General features: G+C 37.8%; 1 protein-coding gene across 7 annotated transcripts in view; it reads left to right on the top strand.

Moving 5' to 3' along the window:
• The window catches only part of INPP4B (inositol polyphosphate-4-phosphatase type II B), an 831,569-nt gene extending 812,725 nt beyond the window's left edge, over positions 1 to 18,844 (top strand). For 4 of the 7 annotated variants that reach the window (XM_054486648.2, XM_063664144.1, XM_054486649.2 and 1 more), the window contains one exon: positions 18,655 to 18,844. In XM_054486648.2, the coding sequence (XP_054342623.1) occupies positions 18,655 to 18,787 (133 nt within the window). In that variant the 3' untranslated portion in view covers positions 18,788 to 18,844. Of the gene's footprint in view, positions 1 to 17,255; positions 18,614 to 18,654 lie in introns of those variants that run through there. The other 3 variants (XM_054486647.1, XM_054486646.1, XM_063664145.1) reach the window with 1 other exon arrangement.
• The last annotated feature ends 3,669 nt before the right edge of the window (positions 18,845 to 22,513 follow it).

Below are 22,513 nucleotides of genomic sequence, written 5' to 3'. Positions count from 1 at the left end.
GAGGAGAGATTCTGCTTTATTTTGTGGGAGCCGAAGAGTATCATTAATCTAATTGTTCTGCACATAATCTCCACTCTACACCCCATGGAGTACTAATGAGATCTCGGTCCTTCTCTGGAGGCCTCTGCTTTCTCATCTGAAAAATGAAGGGGTTGGACCAGGTGATCTCTAAGGGTGCCTTCTGAATTTAACAGTCTGAGTTGAAGAAAAGCTTTGAGCAATTTAGCAGAAGCCTAAACAAAAAGTCAGGGGAAAAAAATACCCTTTTTCCAAGCTCTGTGTCTTCGTGTCTTATTCAATTGAACAGAATAGTCGATACAAAATGTCATTTCTGACTGATGTGCAACAAAGCACAAACCAAATGGATAGAAAAAGAAACTGTGGTGCCCTTAGAATTCTCTTGGCTCTATTAGAATAAAACTACTGAAACACTCTTTATTTCTATCAAAAAAGTTAACTCTGAGCAAATTACCACTGTTGGCTCCAAGTGATATTTTGTACTCTCCCTGATAGCCATCTTCTTGACAAACAACACAGCCATTTCAAGCATTATTGCAGACAACCGTTGCAAGTGTCAGAAATGATGGCTCTGTTAGACCCAGTCTGATTATCTGCTTCAGTGTAGTTATAAAAAGAGAGAGAGAGGAGAAAGGAAAAAAAATGTACCTGAGATAAAATACTGTCTCCTCAGTCTTGGAGTTTTTAATTGCTGCCTCTGTCTATAAGCCTTGTAAGGTGAGCTCTCTAAGATGCTAATTCACTCACTCCCATCTTTAATACATGGTGTCTTGTTCATTTCCTCCTCTTGCTTTGCTCCAGACCTTTACGACTTTTCACCGGGACCACTGCAGTAGTCACTTAATTCCCTTTTCTCCAGTCCTTTATTTTCCAATCTACTTTCCACATTCCCATCAAAGAGTAGTTTCTAAAGTTCAAAAATGGTCATGTCTCTCCCCAGTACATACAGAGTAATTTTAAAATTACCTAGAATTTAGGGGCCTCTGCCATTTCCGGATCCATCAGCTTTTCCTACCTTATTCCCTCATCTTTCTTTTCACTCTAGCCTCTATTCAGTTTGGATTATTCACAGTTACCTGCATATATGTCTTTAGTTTTTCCTAATACCTTCGTTCATGCTGTTCTTTCCTTCTCCTGAGTTGATTACCCAATTACCCACCTCCTTCAACTGTACTACATTCATACATCTTTTAGGCACCAATTTGGCTTTCACAAGAACCCTTGGAGATGCCCATGAATCCCCAAGGCCAAGCTAATCCCTTTCTCCTCTGGGCCAGCACTTAGTTCTGGTGCTCTCATCACTGTCTTCGATTGTAGTTGATTTTAGTTTTAACAAAGGTCTAAAGCATCGTATATGCTCAACAAATATTGTTTCTAAAATTAAATTGGCATTCCAGGTCATCTTGTCAAACTTGTTCCTTAGCTTATAATAAAAGTTTAAGTTGCTATAAATAACACTTTTTCTTATTATACAATAGTTATTACTAGAGCTCAGATTTGGAAAGGTAGGGGAGCAGAGTAGTTTGGCCCTTCTCAAAGTTTGTTTTGTAGAATATTGGTTTACACAGTTTTTTATTACCAATAAAAAAAAGTTGCAGGGTGAAGTATTGAAAATGCTCCTTCTTTTGCTCACCTCCTCAAAACAGGCTTTCCCTGATCAATTTATTGAAAAAAAGCCCTCACCGCTCACTGCTTTCAAGCCCTTTGCACTCATATTTTTCCTCAGGGCTTATTACCTAAAATAAAATTTGCTTACGATCTGCCTTTTTGACTAGAATATAAGTTTCATGAAAATAGGAAATTTATCTCCTTTACTTTTGTATCCAGGTTACTTAAAGCCTAGCACAATGCAGATGCTTCATTAATATCTCTAGACTAAATAAGTAAATTAGAAATTCTGTATGAGTTTTCTAACCCAGCATTTCCCAGCTTATTTAATTACACACATTTTGGGAAATATTCCATGGAGCTGTATTCCCTATTCTTAGATGGGCTGAGAGGTAAAGGTCAAAAATGGAAAGAGATTAATAAAGATTCACAGCCGGGTTGCTGTAACTTACAGTGGGACAGTACCAATTTTAAAAAAGAAAAATGCTCAGTATTAGAAAAACAAGAGGAAGTAGCCATCTGGAAACTAGATGGACCTCTTTATTAACTCTGAGTAGATACTGAAGTTCTGGGAAGCCAGTTGTAAGGCTTTCCCAATGACTATAATCAGAAATAGTATGTTGGATACAAAATCTAGTTCCAGGTATTTGAAAATCATTAGAGTTATTAGATATTAAAAGGCCAGTACAAAGCCATTCTGGCATAATCGTTTTGACAGTCAGTCATTGGTGTTAATAAAATGTTCCTAATTAGTAGTGTTGTGTTTATATGTTCATCGGAAGGCTTTAAACCAAATTACCATGTGAAGAAGGGATCAGTTCAGGAGATGTATACACTGCATTAACATTTATATAGGTATGTACGCTCTTGAGATTTTCATAACATTGGGCTTTAAAATTATATGCAAAGATGCTACTTCAAACACACTTAGCAGCACAGGTGTTCTAATTTATTTTGAGATTAATCGTTAGGTGCTCAGAAATTCAATTTTGGCTTTATTTTCTTACTAAAGGACTGAGAACATATTGCAAAAATTTCTGATTGTGTCACAAAATGGAAAGGTGAGTTTTCTAACTGGGTTACTTTCCTACATTCCCTGCATCCTGCCCCTAAACACCTTTCTCTTCAGTTTCATGTTCAGATGAATCAGAGAATGCTTTGTGGTTGTGGACTCTGACTAAGGACTTTTTGATAATCAGTGAAACTTATCTATTGTATGGCTAATATCTAACCCTGAAATATCTTTTGTTCTCCCGAGAAACAACAACAAAAAAAAGATGATGAAATATTCCATATTATTCTTGGATCTTCCCTACTTACCCCTTTTTCTCTGTGCCTCCAAGCATCCTCATCTCATATATCCTAAAACAGTTTCATCAATCCTATTGGCTGGGTGAGGTTCTGTTTTTTTTTTTTTTTTCTTTCACTATCAGTGCTCCGAACACAGTAGTTTCCATGGAATAGAATGCTGCCTTCCATTTCTTCATTCATCAGCTGCTTGTAACCTAATCCCTATTCCTAAAATTTGACTGAAAGTCACAGGCTACAAATCACAAAATCATGGAATCTGGTGACCTTGTTTCCTTTGTGGCCTCCTTGCTCCAACTGCAGCATTTGACACATACTTGCAGAGTAAGTCTTTGAATCTATGACTGTTTTCTATGTCACTCTTTACTATCTGCCTTCTTCTCTAGCCATACAAATGTAAGCATTCTCTCAGAGTTTTGCCCTCAGCCCTTGTCTGTGTGATGTATTCTCTACATGGATGATTTCATCTAATTAATCTACTTTTTGCATGAAATATAAGGAATAGATCCATGGCATAGATCCTGTCCAAACCTACCTTTTTATTATCTATATCTAATTGACATCATACATCAAACTTAGCATGTTTAAATATAATGTATTTTTTCTAACACCTGAAAATAATTTTTTAAATTTTTTCTTTCTGATCTTCTATCTGAACTCTTAATTGTCTTCTATTTTTAAATTACTTGTTTTAGAATCTGTATCTTCCTAGTCTTTCCTCTTCATTCCCCAGTTCAAGCTCTCAGTATTTCTTGCCTTTACTATTGTAGTAGCCTCCTAATTGGTCTCCATGTCCCTAGTTTATTCAATTCTTGTCCCTCAGTCCTGGCTCAAGCCACCCTACTTATTCATGCTAGGTGCCAGCCTACAACACAGCTAATCCCACCACTTTGCTGCTCATGAGCCTTCAGTGTTTGCCCACCCTACATCTAGAGAATGATGTCTAAGTGTTTGTCGTCAACCACAAACATTTACAACATAGCCTCCTCTCATTTTATTGAATTTCTTATAGCCAATGTTTTAGAAAATGTATAAAATAGATAAGCAACAAAAATATCCTAGCATTTAATTTTCCTTTCATTTTTTTTTGCCTCATCATTATGACCAAACCTAGCTGTGAATCATTCCCAAATACATCTGCCATTCTTCTTTCCGTGTCTTTCCATGTTTTATATACCCCTCTATCTCACCTAATTTCTAATCCTTGAAACCCTATCCGGCCTTCACTATACATCACAACATTCTGTTTCTCTAAGAAAACTTCCCTGGTATTTGAATCTTTGTAGAAGAAATGAATGATGATATATGTAAAGCATTTTGAGCTATATCTTGGAAGTTATTCGTCTCTGGTATATTTTATATTTTGCCTTTTTCATAGTCATGTAGCTGCTGTTGTTTTAAGCCATGCACATGTTATTCCAAAACTAAACCTTAAGATTCTTATTCTCTTTCCTAGGATTTGCATCACTTCCAGGAGTTGATAACATAAATTGTAGCATCATGATGTTTGCATGGTAGAGTGGATTTAAAGAGAAAAGTTAGGAAATAGAAGTGGGAAAAGAATAAATGTGGAGGAAAGAGAGAGACCCTATCCTTTTAGGGAGATGATGAATCCTCTAATACTTCCAAGGACAAAAACTTCAAATTTATTCTTTTGGAAGGTCTGACTTAAAAGAGTGAGTTGAGGTTAATGTTTGAGAATATACAACACTGGGAATGGTGGTGTTTGATGTTGAGCCAGTTCATAGTTAGCTCCATCCATTTCAGATGCAGCAAAAAAGAACAGAAGCAAGATTCTATCACTGGGAACATTTGGTAGCATTCAACCCTAATAGAATCATCTGGGCGCGGTGGCTCATGCCTGTAATCCCAGCACTTTGGGAGGCCGAGGTGGGCGAATCACAAGGTCAGGAGTTTGAGACCAGCTTGACCAACATGGTAAAACCTCATCTCTACTAAAAATATAAAAATTAGCCGGTCATGAGGGCACGTGCCTGTAATTCCAGCTACTCAGGAGGCTGAGGCAGGAGAATCGCTTGAACCCGGGAGGCGGAGGTTGCAGTGAGCTGAGATCACGCCACTGTACTCCAGCCTGGGCAACAGAGTGAGACTCTGTCTTAAAAAAAAAAAAAAAAGGCAGTGGAAAAGGGGGTTGAAAAACTTGAGAAACAAGTTTAAAAACAAGAGATTGTGCAGAAAGAGGCTGTAGATAAACTTCCTCCTTGAGATTCAACAGCTCCAATCTCTTGTTGATGAGCAGTTGAAAATATTTCCACTTTCCTGCAGTTGGATAAGCACCACTGCTATTTTGACAAGCTTGGCTCCCTGTGTGTAGCTAGGATACAGCTGAATTTTGATTCCATGAAAGCTCTTCGGGAAGTATTTTTACTATGCCACTAGCATTGTGCATTGGTTGCTTTGCTATGTGTCTAAATGGATATATTAGGAGCTAGTGAAACTTAATAGAGGGGCAAGCATGGTAAAAGACAGGAAAACAGCTTCTGACAGCAGGATAACAAGTGATGGTAGATGACAGGCAGTAGTGGAGATCTTGCTGAATGGTCTGACTTGTTGATGGATGGCTATGGAGTATAGAGAGTACAGAAGCATCAGGGAGGACTAAGGTGTTTAATACAGATGTCTGAAAGTGGGTGAGTGTCATTTCCTGTGATAGAAAGAAAGGGAAGAGCTGATCTGAGGTGGCAGCAGAGTAAGCAGGACTTAAATTATGTTTTAGCCTTGTTACCCTAACATGTCTGTTAGACAGCTAAGTGGAGATGCAGTACGTGTGTCTGTAATGCAGCATCAAATGACATTAAAGTCTGGAACTGTTTGAACTAAATAAAATATATGTAAAACAAAGGATGCTGTGCTGAATCCTGAGGCATTTCAATATTAGAGAAAAAAGAGCCAGAAATGAGCAATGGCAAGGTACTCACTGTCTGTGTAAGAACTGAGATTTGGCACAGGAAGAGAAACAAAAGGGATATTATTATTAATTTTTTTTTTTTTGAGATGGAGTTTTGCTCTTGTTGCCCAGGCTGGAGTGCAATGATGTGATCTCGGCTCACTGTGACCTCTACCTCCCAGGTTCAAGCGATTCTCTTGCCTCAGCCTCCTGAGTAGCTGTGATTACAGGTGCCCGCCACCAAGCCCAGCTAATTTTTGTGTTTTTAGTAGAGGTGGGGTTTCACCAGGTTGGTCAGGCTGGTCTCAAACTCCTGACCTCAGGGGATCTGCCCACCTCAGCCTCCCAAAGTGCTGGGATTACAGGCATGAGCCACCGTACCTGGCAAAAGGGATATTAAATTTTTTATTCATTTATTTTTACTATTGAGCATGTTCTGAATACCTTTACATAATTCTCACAATAATCCTATGGGATGGATGTTAACATTCTCATTTTAAGGGGAAAAACTTCAGACTTAATGGAGTTAGATAACAGGGAGATGAGCTAATTTTTTTCATGTTACTCATATCCTATTTTTTTTTTGTTATTGATTTCTGCTAAATTTCCCAGGCTACTTTCAGAACTTAGGCTATAATCTAAGGTACCTGTGGACTTTTATTTTTATTTGGGAGCTAAGAGCAGCCCTGGAGTCAGACTGCCTTCTCAGCTAGGTATCTTGCTTCACAAGGGAAGCCAGGTGTCATGATGAATTTACCTCCTATTCTCTGACTAGTGCTTATCAAAAATAGAATCAGAAGGCTTAGACAGTAATTTTACATGTTAATGTCCTCTTAACTGGGAATTAAAGTTATCCCAAACTCCAGGAGAATGACAAACTAGAGCAGTGAAACATGATTGTTTGCATTTTAAAGTACCTTAGCAACAACCACACCTACAGAATGTTTAAGACACTAGTCTCCTTCCTTTTATCTGACTGTTATTTTCAAGCAATTAAAACTAAGTCATCTTGTTGGAGTTTCTGTACAGAGAAAAGCATAATTACATGGTATTGGAACCAGAAAATGAGTTCTAGATCTATATCTATACCTATTTCTTTGTAGAAATCCCCGTTTATCTTTCTGCTAAGATATGTCAGATATGTATTTTTGTTTTGTTTCATTTCTTTCAAAAATTTTTCTTTCAACAAGCTTCATTATATATTTCAGCTCCTATCTAGCAAAGCGGGTGGAAAGTCAATCTCTATTATTTTACGCTGTCCTCCAGCCACAAGTCTTCCCTTGCACTGAGCTTTGAGACTTTTCTGTATCAGTCATTAGCCACTGATGTGCCCATTTCCTATACATCATGGTACCATCACACCTTTTCATTTCACTTTATCTGAGCCTAACTCAATACAGGAGAATCTTTGGGGAGCTGACTAATGACCAAGGGTCAGCCATGCATCCTGCAGCATTCCCATGCTATTGGGCTCCCTCACCAGGCAAGTGAACAACGAACAAGGCTTCACCCTCTTGGACAAACACTGCCCCTTGTCTTCTCTCCTGTCACTGCTGTATCTGTGATTGTCTCTCCCTCTCCTTCCTCCCTCTTCTTCTTCCCCCACTTCTCCCTTCTTTTTCTTTTCTGTTTCTCTTTCTCTCTCTACCCTAAAAGATCCTTTTATTCTGTATTACCCACCCTGCAATGGAAACTTCAAATTTTCTGTCATGAATAAAGGATAAATTAATTTAGTTCAGGCAGCTATTGCTTCCAGTACTGCTAAAATTCCCTTGGGCACACGTTTTAAACAATAGCCTAAAAAAGTAAAAAGAAAAAAAACAGAGCAAAATAAAAATTGATATATCAAAAATTTTACATCTTACATATATTTAAATACAGTGATCATATCACATATTAGCATTCTTTTATGCAAACAAAACTAACCTTAAACACTTCAGAAGATTTTTTTTTCTTGGTCCTTTAATCATTTGTGATATTTCTCTGTAGACTTGATCCAAATATTTTCGTTTGTAAAATTCAAAGATCAAAACTGGAATCAGTTCTTTGAAATGATTTAATGGAAGCAATTATACTCTCAACTCATTATGTCTCTCTTTCATTTTTCCTTTTAATAAAGCACTTTTTAAAATTTCATACCAGGCCACTTTCCTAACTGTTCTTGAGTTATAATTCTGGCCATAGGTACTTCTGAAATTTCTCTTCAAAGCAATGTTTAGACATCCTCTGAAATTATTATTACTTAGTACCTGGCTTCTTCTGATGAGAGGATATTCCTATTTTCTAGGAATTTTATAAAACAAAAACATTGAACTGGAACAAAAGGTATAAAAAGTGATAGTGAAAAATAATTAATACATTTAAATATATTCATGTAGTTTTGTTTTCATTTTCAATATTGAAGTGGAAAATAGATAAGACTGAGCATGAACAATTTTAGAGACCAAATACAATTTCAGCATGCTTTGTATCCTTCGAATTTGCCCCCAACTCCACTATTTCTTATTGAACAGTCAAGTATTCTATTAGTAGAAAAAATATGCATCTCTGGAGTACTGCAGTTATGTTTTCATAGGATGAAAGAATCACAGGAAAGTAAAGATGAAAGTAATTTTAGAGGTCACTGAATCTAATCTTACAACTGGCAGGAAACCACATCTCCCTGCTTCTGAGAGAGAGGTAGCAGAAAACCTGTGCTTAAGGGATCTCAATCATGAAGTGAAAGGAATATGGTTTTTTCATTAGACAGACAGGGATAAAAGCCCTGATCTGCTACTCGATCAAATTTTGAAACCATTTTGAGCTTATACAAAAAATAATACCAACCAGTACGACTGCTTGCAGTAAATGGAAAAAATATCTAAAACGACATCGTATTGCATGATAGGACATGATACATAGGTGATCTCTCCCTACTTCACACACTTGCACTCCTTTCCAAGGCAGCCTATGCCTTATACTACATAGCATTTGATTATTTGAAATCAACAACCACTTAATTACAAATTTTCCTCTTCTCCAATGCAATGGATTTTTCTCAATCTCAATGTCTTCAGTATTTCCTGATCTGCCAGGTTTCCCAAACCCCACCATCATCACCTTTGTTACCATGCTCTGGTATCCTCTAGTTTACAGGAACCCTTCCCTTAGAATACCATGTCAAGAAAAGCACACATATGGGTAGAACTCACAACTCCCATGAGTGGGCATTTTGCTTAATGTTGCCCAAGATTGCTCTTTCTTTTGTAGCAAACTTGTCCATAATCATCAGAAACAGTCTATGATGTTCAAAGCAGTGACACTGACTTATGTCTTTTGAGTAATTTCTTCATTTAGGGGCTTTTCCTGTGATTAACATAATATATTCTAAAATCCCGTTAGAAAAGAAGCAGTTTAAAAGGGGCTGGGGATCCTGTGACCACATAGGCTATGCTTACATTTAGGCCAATGGGAATTATCTGACTCATGATATTCCTTTATTAAAATTTTCACAATATTTAAATAGTTGCAGTTTTTGAAAAGTCCTGAAACTCTATTTTTAGTATTCTAATTATAAATGTAATCTTTGGAAAGTTCAGGTAAGATAACAAATTATCTAGAGTATTTCGAGTTATTTAACTTCCTGGACATTGATCTAAACTAAAAATGAAAATCCTTCTCCATTTCCTATCAGACTATGATATAAGCAAACTGTGAATTAGGGAAACTACATTCTCAAGATTCTTTACTATTTGTTACTATGGAAACTTAAGAAAGATTTTTAAATTTATTTCCTCATCTAGAAAAGGTGTACGTTCAACTCGAAGACTTTTTAAAGCCATTTTTACATCTGAGAATCTATGATCCTGTGATTTCTTGTGCCACACTCACAGCTCTTATTGATACCAGATTCATTATATCCATTTTTACATAGATCTGCAGGATTTAAATCTGATACAATTCAACAGTCCGGGGCCTGCAACATGGTACTCTGTTAATATTGATCCATCAGATGAATGTTGAGTCAAATAAAGCTCTGCAAGATATTGGCTCTAAAATCCTGGCTCATAATTTCCAGATGGTATACCCATAGCTTCAAACTTGAAGCATGTAATTAAATGTGAAATGTTCTCAATTTTGTCATGGGAGGAAATCAGGTTGGTGGTCAGAAGGAAAGATTTTTCAATTCAGTTTTAATTGGTAATTTTCCTTTGGGAAGCTTGAATAGCTATAGTTAAAGGAATAAGATATCAAATAGCAAACCTATTAATGAATAACTACCCAGCAGGAGAAGATAGGAAGACTGACTTTTATTTTTAGAAGTCAGAATGATTTGAGAGAGTATCTGTGATGGGTGTGACTTGTGATCTGGGATACAGCATAGATACTTGCAGAAAAGAAAGTGAAATAAGCAAATGTCATCAAATCATGCACGTTGGATTATATTTACGGATATATCTCCTCATGTAGGCAGTGATGTGTTAAAAGTGAGACATGTCTTTTTACTTGTTTCTATTTTAAGTGACTGCTTTGACAGGTCTTAAAAAAATAAATAAAAAAGATCATTTTCTATCCTGCAGATTTAGCAACTGCCCTTAAGTGTCTGATCTTGTCACATTTTCAGTGGAAACAACATTGTGATTTGCTTCCACAGTGATGGCCAAAACTAATGACATTGGAATGCCAGAGTACCTCGCAAGCTACTGATTAATTATTTGTCATAATCTCTTAGTGAGGAAGTTACTAATGTTATTACTTAAAACATCCCTTGCATTTTGCACTTGCAGGGCACTTACAGATTCATTGGTGGCCATGAAGAAATGACCATTTGTACTATTCTTAGTAGGAAGAAATCCCAAAGTCACCTGTGTCTACTCTGATACAGTCATGGGGCTCAAGCTTTAGGTTCTGAAGCAGCCTCCTAGGCCATGTTGCTTTAAATTCCAGCCGAATACAGGATGATTACATGTGAGACATCTTTAATATGTCTAATTTCCAGAGATGGAAGTTAACAACAAATTAATTCCGTTGTAAAACTGCCCCTCTACAACAAAAACAAAAACCTTTTAATTTAGTGATTTTCACTTGGAAGACATATACAACATGCAGACGGGAAAATTTTAAGTATTCCTTGGCAGTTGTAGAAAATAAAGCCATCTGGCATAAATTATTCCCCTATATTTGGAGTAAGGACCATTCTAAGATATTTTCAAATTACTTTTCAGACTTTTGAATGCTCTACTCCTCAGCCAGGAGGCATATCTGTAGGGTGGCTCCACTGAGAAAGAGTATTTCTCTACTATTATGTTGATAAATTGTGGCCAATATGTTAAGCTAAATTTATGATCAGCATGTGATATTTATACCATGATGATTGATTGATTGGTTGATAGATGATTATATACTTCTCTCCTAACAGGAGACATTGAAAAGGAATCAAGATTTCAATAAAGTTATTAAGATTTGCTACAGATAACCTTCACCTTAAAACTAGACAGATTAGGAGGTTGTGCTAGGATGATATTAACGATAATAGCAACCACAATACACACGAAAAGAAAACCAAATACCCCACGTTTTCACTTATAAGTGGGAGCTAAACATTTAGCACCCACGGACATAAACATGGGAACAATAGACACTGCACACTATTAGAGGGGAGAGGGAAGGAGGGGAGGGTGGTTGAAAATCTACTTTTTGGGTACTAAGCTCACTGTCCAGGTACAATATACCCGAATAGCAAACCTACTCATGTATGCCCCTGTATCTAAAATGAAAGTTGAAAGATTTTTAAAAAAACTATATCTTGCCTCCTCCTGCCCCTCTCCCTACCTCCCCAACACATGCCTGCATGCGTGTTCTGTGGCTGAGCCCCCTCCACAGCTGGCTGTGGGTGGAATGAACTTATTTGAAAAGCGTTTTCTCCTCATTGCCAGAATTGTTCAAGCATGAGATAGACCAGTTATTTTCAACTATTCTTTGCAACCACAAAGACCACAGCATGATTGATTTGGTATAATTCAAATTGCTGTGTCATCTGCTTGAAATAATTATGACTATTGTTTACCCAAATATGGCTTGGGGTGGTACATAAATACTTTCTTCTTGTAAACAATTGCTGCTGGTAAGACCAAGCTGCACGTCCTGGCCCTCTGCTCCTCCACCCACCCCCTGGTACATCCACTTTTGAACACCAGTGGGCTAGGTTAGTGGCTTGCAACCTGGTTTGATTATACATCTCTACCAGTTAAAAAGGTTCTAGGTGAATAGTATCTTTATCTAGTTAAAAAGATTCTAGAGAAATACATTTTAAAAGGTGCCAATGTAGGTGCACAAAATATCTCGGCTCACAGCATCTGTCCCATCCAACCCACCTCTGGGACTTTGCAAGCCAGCTCTTTTTGTGCACCTACGTTGGGACGATCTCATTCATCCTAACCTCACTTTCCAAGAAGGGAAATGGAGGCTTGAAGAGACAAATCAAATCTCTCAAGCAGGCAGAACTAAGAGGCCAGGTAGAATCTGAAGGCGGACTTTTGGCCTCCAGATCCCTCGTATTTAGCCAAGTGGGGCTGCTGGCCTGCCTCTTCGTGTTGATGTGAGCCTTAGACAAATCCTCCTGTGCCAGGCTTGATGCCAAGTGCTTCTAAGAGGTAGAAAGATGAGCGAGACAGGGAGACACAGACACAGACCTGGAGGGCTTCCTGGAAGCTGTGGTACTTGATGGATGCAAGAAGTGAGGAGGGCAAACTAGTCAGAGATGGTATATGTGTGTGTGTGTTCCAGGTGACAGAATTGGCACACACGGGGATGAGGGTGCCCCATCCAGGAGGGTTTAACTTCATCAGCAGGCCTAGAAAAGCCATGGAAGCTTCCAGCAGGAAACTGATGCTACTAGAGCCATACTTTAGAAAGGACAGGGGAAGTTAGTTATGAGTAACAAGGGTAAGAATGAGCATGACTGCAGTGGCTAGGAGGAGGTGCCTGGTGCTCTGAGCAGAGGACATCATAAAACAAATCTATGGTTTCCTGACCATATATGGTCTGGATACAAGGGAAGGGGTCCGGTGTGACTCTTGATGTCTATGAGGGTAGACTAGCAGGGATAGAGGAAGGGTGGCAGTGGTGAGCCTGGCTGTGCAGGCTGTGGTCAGTCAGGCTGTGGGGAACTGAGGGCTGGAAGGGAGTTGGGCATTGTTTATGGGTGTGGCATGAGTAATAGATTTCCTGATGGAGACAAGAGATGTGGAAAGAGAGAGGTAAGAGGGGATCGCGGGGGCAGAGCGAAGTATGAAATACAAAGAGCTAGGGCCCAGCCTCTCTGCTATGACAGCAGTGACATTCGGGCTGGATGACTGTGGCAGGGACTCTCCTATGCATTGCAGGATGTTGAGCAACATCCCTGGCCTCCACCTACTAAAAGGCCAGTAGCAGTACCCCCACTCCTATAGTTATGACAACCAACAATCCTTCCAGATATTGCCCAATGTCCCTGGGTAACATCACTTGGTTGTAAACTACTGTCTTAAACAATAAAAAGGTTAGATAGATAGGTTATAGTTGATATATTTATATGTACATATAGAGAGAGTCTCATGCTAAAGCAGGGTCTCTCAGTCTCAGCACTGTCAATATTCAGAGCTGAATGTTTACCATGGACTGCACAGTAACCAAACTATTGACTTTATTCTCTGAAATGTTAGCTGATTGGCCTGATAAGTAGAGTATCAGTACTCAGTAAGAATAAAGTAGAGGCCAGGCACAGTGGCTCATGCCTGTAATCCCAGCACTTTGGAAGGCTGAGGCAGGAGGATTGCTTGAGCCTGGGAGTTCGAGACAAGCCTGGGCAACATGGTGAAACCGCATCTCTATAAAAAATACAAAAATTAGCTGGGCATGTTGGTGCACACTTATAGCCCCAGCTACTCAGGAGTCTGAGGTGGGAGGATCACTTGAGCTCGAGAGATAGAGGCTGCAGTAGGCCATGATCATGCCACTGCACTCCAACCTGGGTGACAGAGAACCTGTCCCAAAAAAAAAAAAAAAAAATAATGAAATGGAGAAGTTAGGAGATAGAAGCTGAAGGCATGCTCTTTCTTCAAAATCTATCAGACCTGGAAGAAAAACCATGTATGAAAGTGACCCAAAGGAAGTTAAGGAATGCACAGAATGACCTCTAGAGGTTCCTTTCAGCACTAATGATCAGTGAAGGAGACTTACAGACCCTCATGAACTGACCCCAACCAGGCATTGGCTTGCTGCTTTTTTCCCCTAGGTTGGCCGGTGCTGTCACAACACTCATTACAGCAACTCCTTCCAACGCTGCCTTGCCCTCAGCCTCTGCTGCTGGAAATGACCACTGGCCCATGGTCCAGAGGGTGTGGCTGGCACAGTGGAGGGGGAATGTGCCTGACTTGTATATAAAGGCAGCGCAGCGGCTGGGCAAGACACAAAACGTGGACAGAACCAAGTTTATGGACCAGCCTTCCATGTGAAATTTGACTTTTCCCTCTTTGCTGAATTGGCCAGGTTAACAGTGGTTACCCCTGCATTACAGGAAGGGCATGTGCTACACATGGCCCTCAGATGAGCAATTGTTCAGATTCCTTTTCTTTTCCATGGGAATAAGGTTTCCTCTCTGCAAAGTACATGTTTTAGGCTTTTTTATTTTCTTGCTACTCCCAAGGGCCTGGTGATATTTTTCTTTACCATGCATTAAACAGAATCTGTGAGTCTTTTCTGGAAAAAAAAAAAAAAAGGCAGGAGGGAACATACTAGTTAAAAAGTTTCTAGGTACACTACCAAGATGTACCTATTTATTGATATACAATGGCATAAGTTATTTAATGCTTGCTATAGGCATTCTCTAAGAACTTTATAAGAATTGACTTACATGAGCTACTTCATAGCAGTTCGATGATGTACGTATCGTTGTTATCTCCACTTTACGATAAGGAAATAGAGACACGACATACTGAATGACATGCTCAACACCACTCAACTAGCAAGTGGCAGAACCAAGCTTGAAACAACTGGTCTGACTCCAGAGTCTGTGCTCTGATCTATATCACAGCTGTTTCTATATGTGCTATTCTACTAATATATACTTTTTGAAATACATGAAAAAGGGTAATTTTAATAAAAGGGTAATTTTAATAGAATGAGATACATATTGGCAATATTGAAGTTCTCATACTTTTGTCCTCTGCTCCAAAGAGCCACCTAGAACCACCTCAGATCTATATGGCCTCCTTCCAAGATCATCTTGAAGGGTTCTTATAGGGGAAATTCAAACTGCTACCCTCAGGGGTCTTACTGTCCTTGTCTCTATTTGGATTCTGTAATGGAAATGGGGTCCATAACTGTACAGTCTGTCCTCCAGTTTGGTCTGCCATCCACTAGTTCAGGTCACTTCCCTCCCTACCTGTCTGCTGCCCCTGGTAGCCTGGGCTTTCCCACTGAGACCCAGCCAGGCAGAAAACACCCTCCCAGTATTCCTTCATGCCCCTTTGTCCTCCAGCCTAAACTTTCCAGTCCCATTATATCAGGAAGTTACTAGGTAATGCACTAGCTCAATGAAAAATTAATTTGAACATCAACATCACTCCTTCCCTTTCTATCTTCAATTTGTGATCACATGTTACCTTCTTGTGAGAACTTCTCTAACTTTCCTATTTAAAATTCTCTCTCTGTCTCTCTCTCACACACATATGAATCTTTTCCTGCTTTACTTTTCTTCATGGTGCTTTTATCAGATGTTATTCTTATTTTTCTATTCCTGCTCGTCCAACTCAAAAATAAACATTGTTGAAATCTCTATCTGATGTATCCAACCTTGTATTCCCAGTGCCTACACAGCAGAAATTGGTTCATAGTAGACACTAAAAACTTTGGGTTGAACAACTGAATAAACTCCTTCTCTGGGATTAACAATTAGGGATTTGAAGCCAATAGAAGAAATAATGTAAGGGGAGCTTTTTCTTAGTCACATTCAAAAATATCAATGCCTAAAATACTGTACATTTTCTACCTGGTGTGCTGGAAAAAGTTGAATAGTAACCAAGTTACTCATACAATTGACAATAGGAATAAATGTAAATCCAAAATAAACCCCCTTTTGCTCAGTAAACCATTTGTTTTCCAGGCAATCTTTTACTTTGTCACTGATTACATAGTCCTTAGGTTCTATCAAACCATGAGGATATAACAGAGCACAGCACAACATGGTTGATTTGGTGTTTTAAACTAATTCATATTGTATGAAATAATTATGATATTTGTGTAAATGCTGACACTGGTGTGGTCAATGCCTGGTCAAAAATTTCTGTATAGGACTTGTTTGGGGATTGGGAAGGGCTAGAAATCAGCCATGGCTAAGGAGCTTCGTTAGAAGTTTCCTTTGAAAAGTTCCACTTTTCATGAGACTGAGCCACAATCAGTTTTTTGCCTGAAAACATAGAAGAGCTAATAGAGAATATACCACCCCTTAACCACTGAATGTGACTGAGATTCTTAATACTCTGAATACTGATGAACTAGAGCATAATTATTTTATTTTCAATTTATATCAATATGGTATATTTCAGACTGGCCATAATTGGAGCTGCTTTTAAGCAGAATTATAAACCAACCCACTACTTTTTATTTACACAGAAAGTAAACAATCTAGAAATGAAGTCTTTTATTTTCTGAGGTATCACTCTGTAAATATGGGTCTCTTTTCAGATGAGATGTCCATAGGAGATAGATTTGGCCCTATCTAAGGAAGATGAGCAAGGAGATAGATTTGGCCCTATCTAAGGAAGATGAGCAGGAGGCGATATAATTTATGAGCTGAACTAACAGAAGGGTGCTGAGTTGGATTTTATTAAACTAATATTATGGCTGGCAAGGATGGCATGTCAGATGTCTCACTCATTTTAAAGACTGTGCCATTTCAATAAATCATTTTTATAACTTTAAGTACATTATATAGGTGCAATGTATGTTTAAATATGCCAGACACATTGGTTTGCTTCACTACATCCTGTGTTGCTCATTTCATTTTCTAAAGATGTAGTTATCAGATTATTTTCATGAGCTAATCCATGTTTTAGTTGTATTCATAAAGTCTTGATTTGGTGCCGTTATTCTTATTTGATTCTTCCTTGTACATACGTAATCAACCCGTGTGAATATCATTACAGTGTTTCTCTCTTCCTTCTTTCACAAAGAGCTAAAGGAATCTCCTGTTTTAATTCCTTTGCCCATGTAGTACAATGAGAAAACAATACACAAGATGCATTTGGGGAAATTTACCATAAGATTTCATCTGAAAGAGTTGTGTTATGTAAGATAATGCATTGTATTTCAGAATATTTAAGGCTGAATTTTTTTTTACTGTGTGAACTCTATACTATTTTCTTTTCCCCCCCAACTTCCCCTCATTTAACAGCAGACAAACCCAGGGAGCACTGAATGAATCCGATGATCCTGAAACAGGCTGTCTAACTGATAACAAGCCAACTTCTCGACACTTCTATCCTGTCGCCTTGCTGCTTGTCAGCTCACACCTGCTAGTTGTGTGGCTTATTTTAAGTCTGGCGTTACTCTTAGCCAAATACCAATAAGTTTTATGTTGTATTCCTTTTTCTTTTCTACAAATGACAATGAACTTTAAATTATGGGGACAATGCTGTAATATTTTTACATTTTCAAATTCACAGAATTTAAAAAAATGTTTAAATTGTGCTTAGTTTGTTTTTCCTAAAATCTAAAAAACAAAAAGTACTATGCATTAAGTGGATTATTTTGCTCTTTTGTTCATGGAAAAGTGTTTCCCACTGTTAACTAGCTCAAGAAGAATTTTTAAATTACTGTCTTTGGAATAAGACAAAGAACAGAATCCTGAAAGCTTGAAGTTCTGAACCTCCTGTCCTCATCCCATTAAATTTATTAAAGAAATTAAGACTGAATTTGCACAAACACTGAAACCCTGAGACAAGTTCTAGAGATGTGGGAGGTTGCAGACTTTATTTCCACTGTGCTAATATCATAGATGCCATCTGCTGATAGAAAATTTTTTTTAACCTGTTTTACTTCTTTGCTGCAATTAACTCTTTTCTGTCAAGTAACTTTATGGAGAGAATGGCTATTTATGTTTTGTAATTAAATTACCTGTTTGTATCTCTTGTTTGGGTTGATTTGGCTTTCAGAGGACTTTTCTATTCTTTTTAACAAGGTCTTGTTTGTGTCTTGATGTACCATTCCCAGCACTTGTGACTTTTGTACTGTCCGTGGACAAGCACTCTTCCTTTATAAAGCTGAGACTTGGCCCAGGCTGTTCAGAAAGCCATTTTCTCTCTTCCTTGCACAGCTAAAATAATAAAATTAAAATAGAGATGAAATTTTTCTTTAAAAATCTATAGGGCCAGACTTAATAAATTAAATGCCTTATTTCTAGAACCTGCATCCTTAGGGCTACATATAGTTTTTAATGTGTTTTAAAGAGACTGAGAAATTAATTTGTGGAAATGTTATAAAAAGGCAGATATATTTATGAAACTAAAGTGGAGCTGTATTGTGGAGCAAATTATATTTAAAGAGTTTATTAAATTTTAAATGTCTGTTAAGAGTAAAGAGACTTAAGTCATCTCTTTCAGAGGGCAATAGTGGTATTGGGCCTGGCCTAGGATTTAATTTTGTAAGATGTATCATCACTTGTGGAAAAAAAAATGTAGAGTTGAATCTTTGTTATTTTTACTTGGACGGTTGCTGCAACTCTGCATTAAACAAATAAAGCATATTTATTTATTCTGTGTTTCATGAAGTTGTACTTTTTCCCCTTTCACCAGAGAAGGATGCCGCATAGAGAATGTACTGAAGAATATCAAATGCAGAAAGTATGCTTTCAACATGCTACAGCTGATGGCTTTCCCCAAGTACTACAGACCTCCAGAGGGGACTTATGGAAAAGCTGACACCTAAGTTTACCAACATGTTAATAAACAGGAACACAAATACATTTCATTTGGATAATCTTCACCTTGGTCTTTTTTGTTTGTTTTTATTGTCATGAATTTGTGATGGGGGAGATGATCACAGATGTTTGCCAAAATCTAGGAACTACTTGAATTCATTGTCAGCATATTGCTCTGAAAGAAATCCATTTTAAAAAATTTTACGTGATTCAGTACTGTCATTTCTAGTTCTAAGCTTCTATGTGTTGAGCCTAGCTGATTGAGATTGGTTCACAAAGTGTAAATTTCATTCATGAGTATTTAAATGTTTCTGAGGAAACATGGATCATTTCAATAGGACTAGGGGTGATTCACAGAGCACCACTCTCCATCCAAATGGAAGAGAAGAGAGGGGGGAAAAGGAACAGATTTTTTTTGTGATACAACTTAATAGCCTATGAGACCACAGTCAACCTGAGACTCAATGTAAGGGATTAAAAAAATGTGTAGCCACTCAATTAGGTAGAGTTAACTCATGATCTGGAATACTGAGGCAGTTTGCAGGTATGTTCCACAATGATCTCTATCATCCAGTCAAGGTGTGACTCCTCCTCTGCAACAGGCATATATGCATGGAGTGAGTGTGACTCCTCCTCTGCAACAGGCATATATGCATGGAGTGAGTGTGACTCCTCCTCTGCAACAGGCATATATACGTGGAGTGAGTGTGACTCCTTCTCTGCAACAGGCATATATGCATGGAGCGAGTGTGACTCCTCCTCTGCAACAGGCATATATGCATGGAGCGAGTGTGACTCCTTCTCTGCAAAAGGCATATATGCATGGAGTGAGTGTGACTCCTCCTCTGCAACAGGCATATATGCATGGAGTGAGTAAAGTGGTCAACAGACCTTTTAAAACCATGGCATCTTTTCAGAACTCTGACTTGGTTTGTGTGATCTGGCTGTGAATGTAGAAATATAGAACGTTTAATAGAATGATAAGCAAAACACTGCAATGATCTAAAATTGCAAATAAAATAAAAATGAACAACATTTTGATACCCAAAATGAAAATTCCCATCAGCCTGAACTTTATGTTGTGAAGTTCATGAATGTCAGTGAGGTATCTCTGAGATGTTTTTTAGCAGTCATCTTGGTGTAAGCATGCAGTTATGGCATGGGTTTGTGTGTGTTAATAAGCCTTTAAAACATATGCAACCACAACAAATGATAAAGTAAAACAATTACTTTCTGTTGCCCTGAATTTCAAACTTGCCCTTGCCCTTACTCAGTAAAATAACAACATTTATAAGTTTTCCAAAATCCCAAAGTAGAAGTTTCCTTTAAAAATCATCTTGAATAATACCAGTATTCAAAAATGGGTAAGGTTAATCACCCCCAATCACCCAGGAGATAGTTGCAGAATTTGAATTACAATCTCTTCTTACTTTCCTAGCCTGTGTCTTGTCCCTTCTCCAAATTGCTGTGCTAAATATGCATGAAAATTGAGGGAGAATGCTAGTTAGAAATTAGGATTTATCACTGGAATTGAAACTAAGAGTACAAAAGTCTGAATGAATGAAACTTTTCTCCAAATTTTACAAATTCTTATTCCTTTCTCATTAGAAGAGCATGCTATCCAAAGCATAAATCTCCCTTGAAAATAACAGAGGCTTATTAAGCCCTCTCTTAGCTATGATCAATGGATGATATTATGCTTTCCATAGCTAATGTGATAGCTCCTTGCCTAAAATTCCTGTTGAAATAAGGATTCTAGCCCCATGTTAAGTTTTTCAAATTACTACAAATTTTAGATAAGCATTTGGAGCTTTTTACACTAGAATTATCAATTTTTTATTTTAGCTAATTACCTGTGGGCATTATACTTGAGGCAGGTACCAAACTACTTACAGCCTTTTTAATGAAAATGTGCTGTGTACTTTGAATCCATTCGTAGACAAAATTACCTTGATGTTCTCTTAACTCATTATTTTAGTGATTAAATACAGCCTTTGAGTTGTTCAATATCATTTGACAATGGTAGGATTTGTGGTTATTTTCATTACCCCACTGGATTTAAGATAAAGAGGCTGGGATGACAGAGGCCTCCTTGAATAGCTCTGAAGCCTCATTCAGCATATCAAATGGTAGTCTGAGTTCTAAGAAACCTTAAGTAATTTATCATTCTGTAAATACTCTTATAAGCAATAATTTTTATTTGTATTTTTAAAAACTGAAACCACTTAACTCAAATATGGAAAAATATTAACTGGAAAGCCAACAGTAGGGTTTTCTATTTTTAAAAGACATTTCAAGGATTTCCTGTAATCCCAGCACTTTGGGAGGCCAAGGTGGATAGATCACCTGAGGTCAGGAATTGGAGATCAGCCTGACCAACATGGTGAAACCCCATCTCTACTAAAAATACAAAAATTAGCTGGGCGTGGTGGCACACACCTGTAATCCCAGCTACTCGGGAGGCTGAGGTAAGAGAATCACTTGAACCCCGGAGGCGGAGGCTGCAGTGAGCCGAGATCACACCATTGCACTCCAGCCTGGGTGACAAGAGCGAAACTCCATCTCTAAATAAGTAAATAAATAAATAAATAAATAATTTAGAAGTCTCAAATTATAGTGCTTACTGTAATACAAATGCTTATGAATGTTCATTCATTAGCATAGTCATCTGCATTTCCTTATAGAAAGCCTGTACTGGTGCAAACTTCTAAAAGTGGATTTCATTAAGAAAATGTGTTTCATAGAGACAACAATATTGCTTTTTTCCTGAGGGACAGTTCAAACATTCTTGAACAACCACTTCACTATTTCTTAAGTTATTAAGGCTAAATCAAAGAGCAAATGTTAAAGTGTTTAAATCTCTCTTGAACAAACACAGCCACAGTCATGCTACTCTGTCTATATTTTCACTTAAAAGATACACCAGCAGACCTATTTTAGGAGGTCATATTGAGCCAAAAAATGAACTGAGCAAATGACATTTCCAAACTCTTTTTTTGCTCAAAAATAATATGTTCCCCTTTGATATTAAATGCAGATATCAATTCTGGATTAGCTATTTACTGAGCCCTAGGAAAAACATATTTAAAGACAAGGAAACCATTCATTTACATCTCATCTCATTGCTTTTTGCTTTTAAATATTGCCTTGAGGTTTGTCTACACTCCGCCAAAACAATCCCTGAACATAGTTTGGTCAGCCTCATAATTCATTGAGTCGAGCAACCATTTGATCCAGGTGATAAATTGTACTAAACGACAAACTGCCCAATCAGGGCAGAGCTCCATGGACCCAGCCTCCAGCCCTTATTTTATAAGACTAACCCCTGTTCTGAAAAACTCTGAAGGCTTACAAGGTAGCATTTGGATGGAGGATACTTCCTTTTTATCCTTCAGCTATGTATGGCACTTTACATAAAATAAGAGGTAAAAAAAGGAAAGAAACTGATTTGTATGAAGTAATGCCTTTCTTCCTGAGCAAATCAAACCTCTCCCTGTGTAAAAGTTGATAGTGTACCAAGAGACACAATACCACTGGTGGGCTGGAACTAGCTCGTTCTGATGCATAAAAGTTGATAATTAAATTACCAGAAATTTTGTAAGCTAGTTGTTAAACATAACCATTAGTAAATATGAAATTATAAAACACAATGGAATACATTAAAAACCAATGTAATAACCAAATCATACCACTTCCCAATTATTTTACTACCTTATACTATTTATCCGTACTCT

The sequence above is a fragment of the Pongo pygmaeus genome, chromosome 3 (assembly GCF_028885625.2).
Source record: "Pongo pygmaeus isolate AG05252 chromosome 3, NHGRI_mPonPyg2-v2.0_pri, whole genome shotgun sequence".
NCBI classification, from domain to species: Eukaryota; Metazoa; Chordata; class Mammalia; order Primates; family Hominidae; genus Pongo; species Pongo pygmaeus.
Note: the sequence above shows the minus strand (reverse complement) of the source record. Positions and strands in the feature narration are given on the sequence as shown.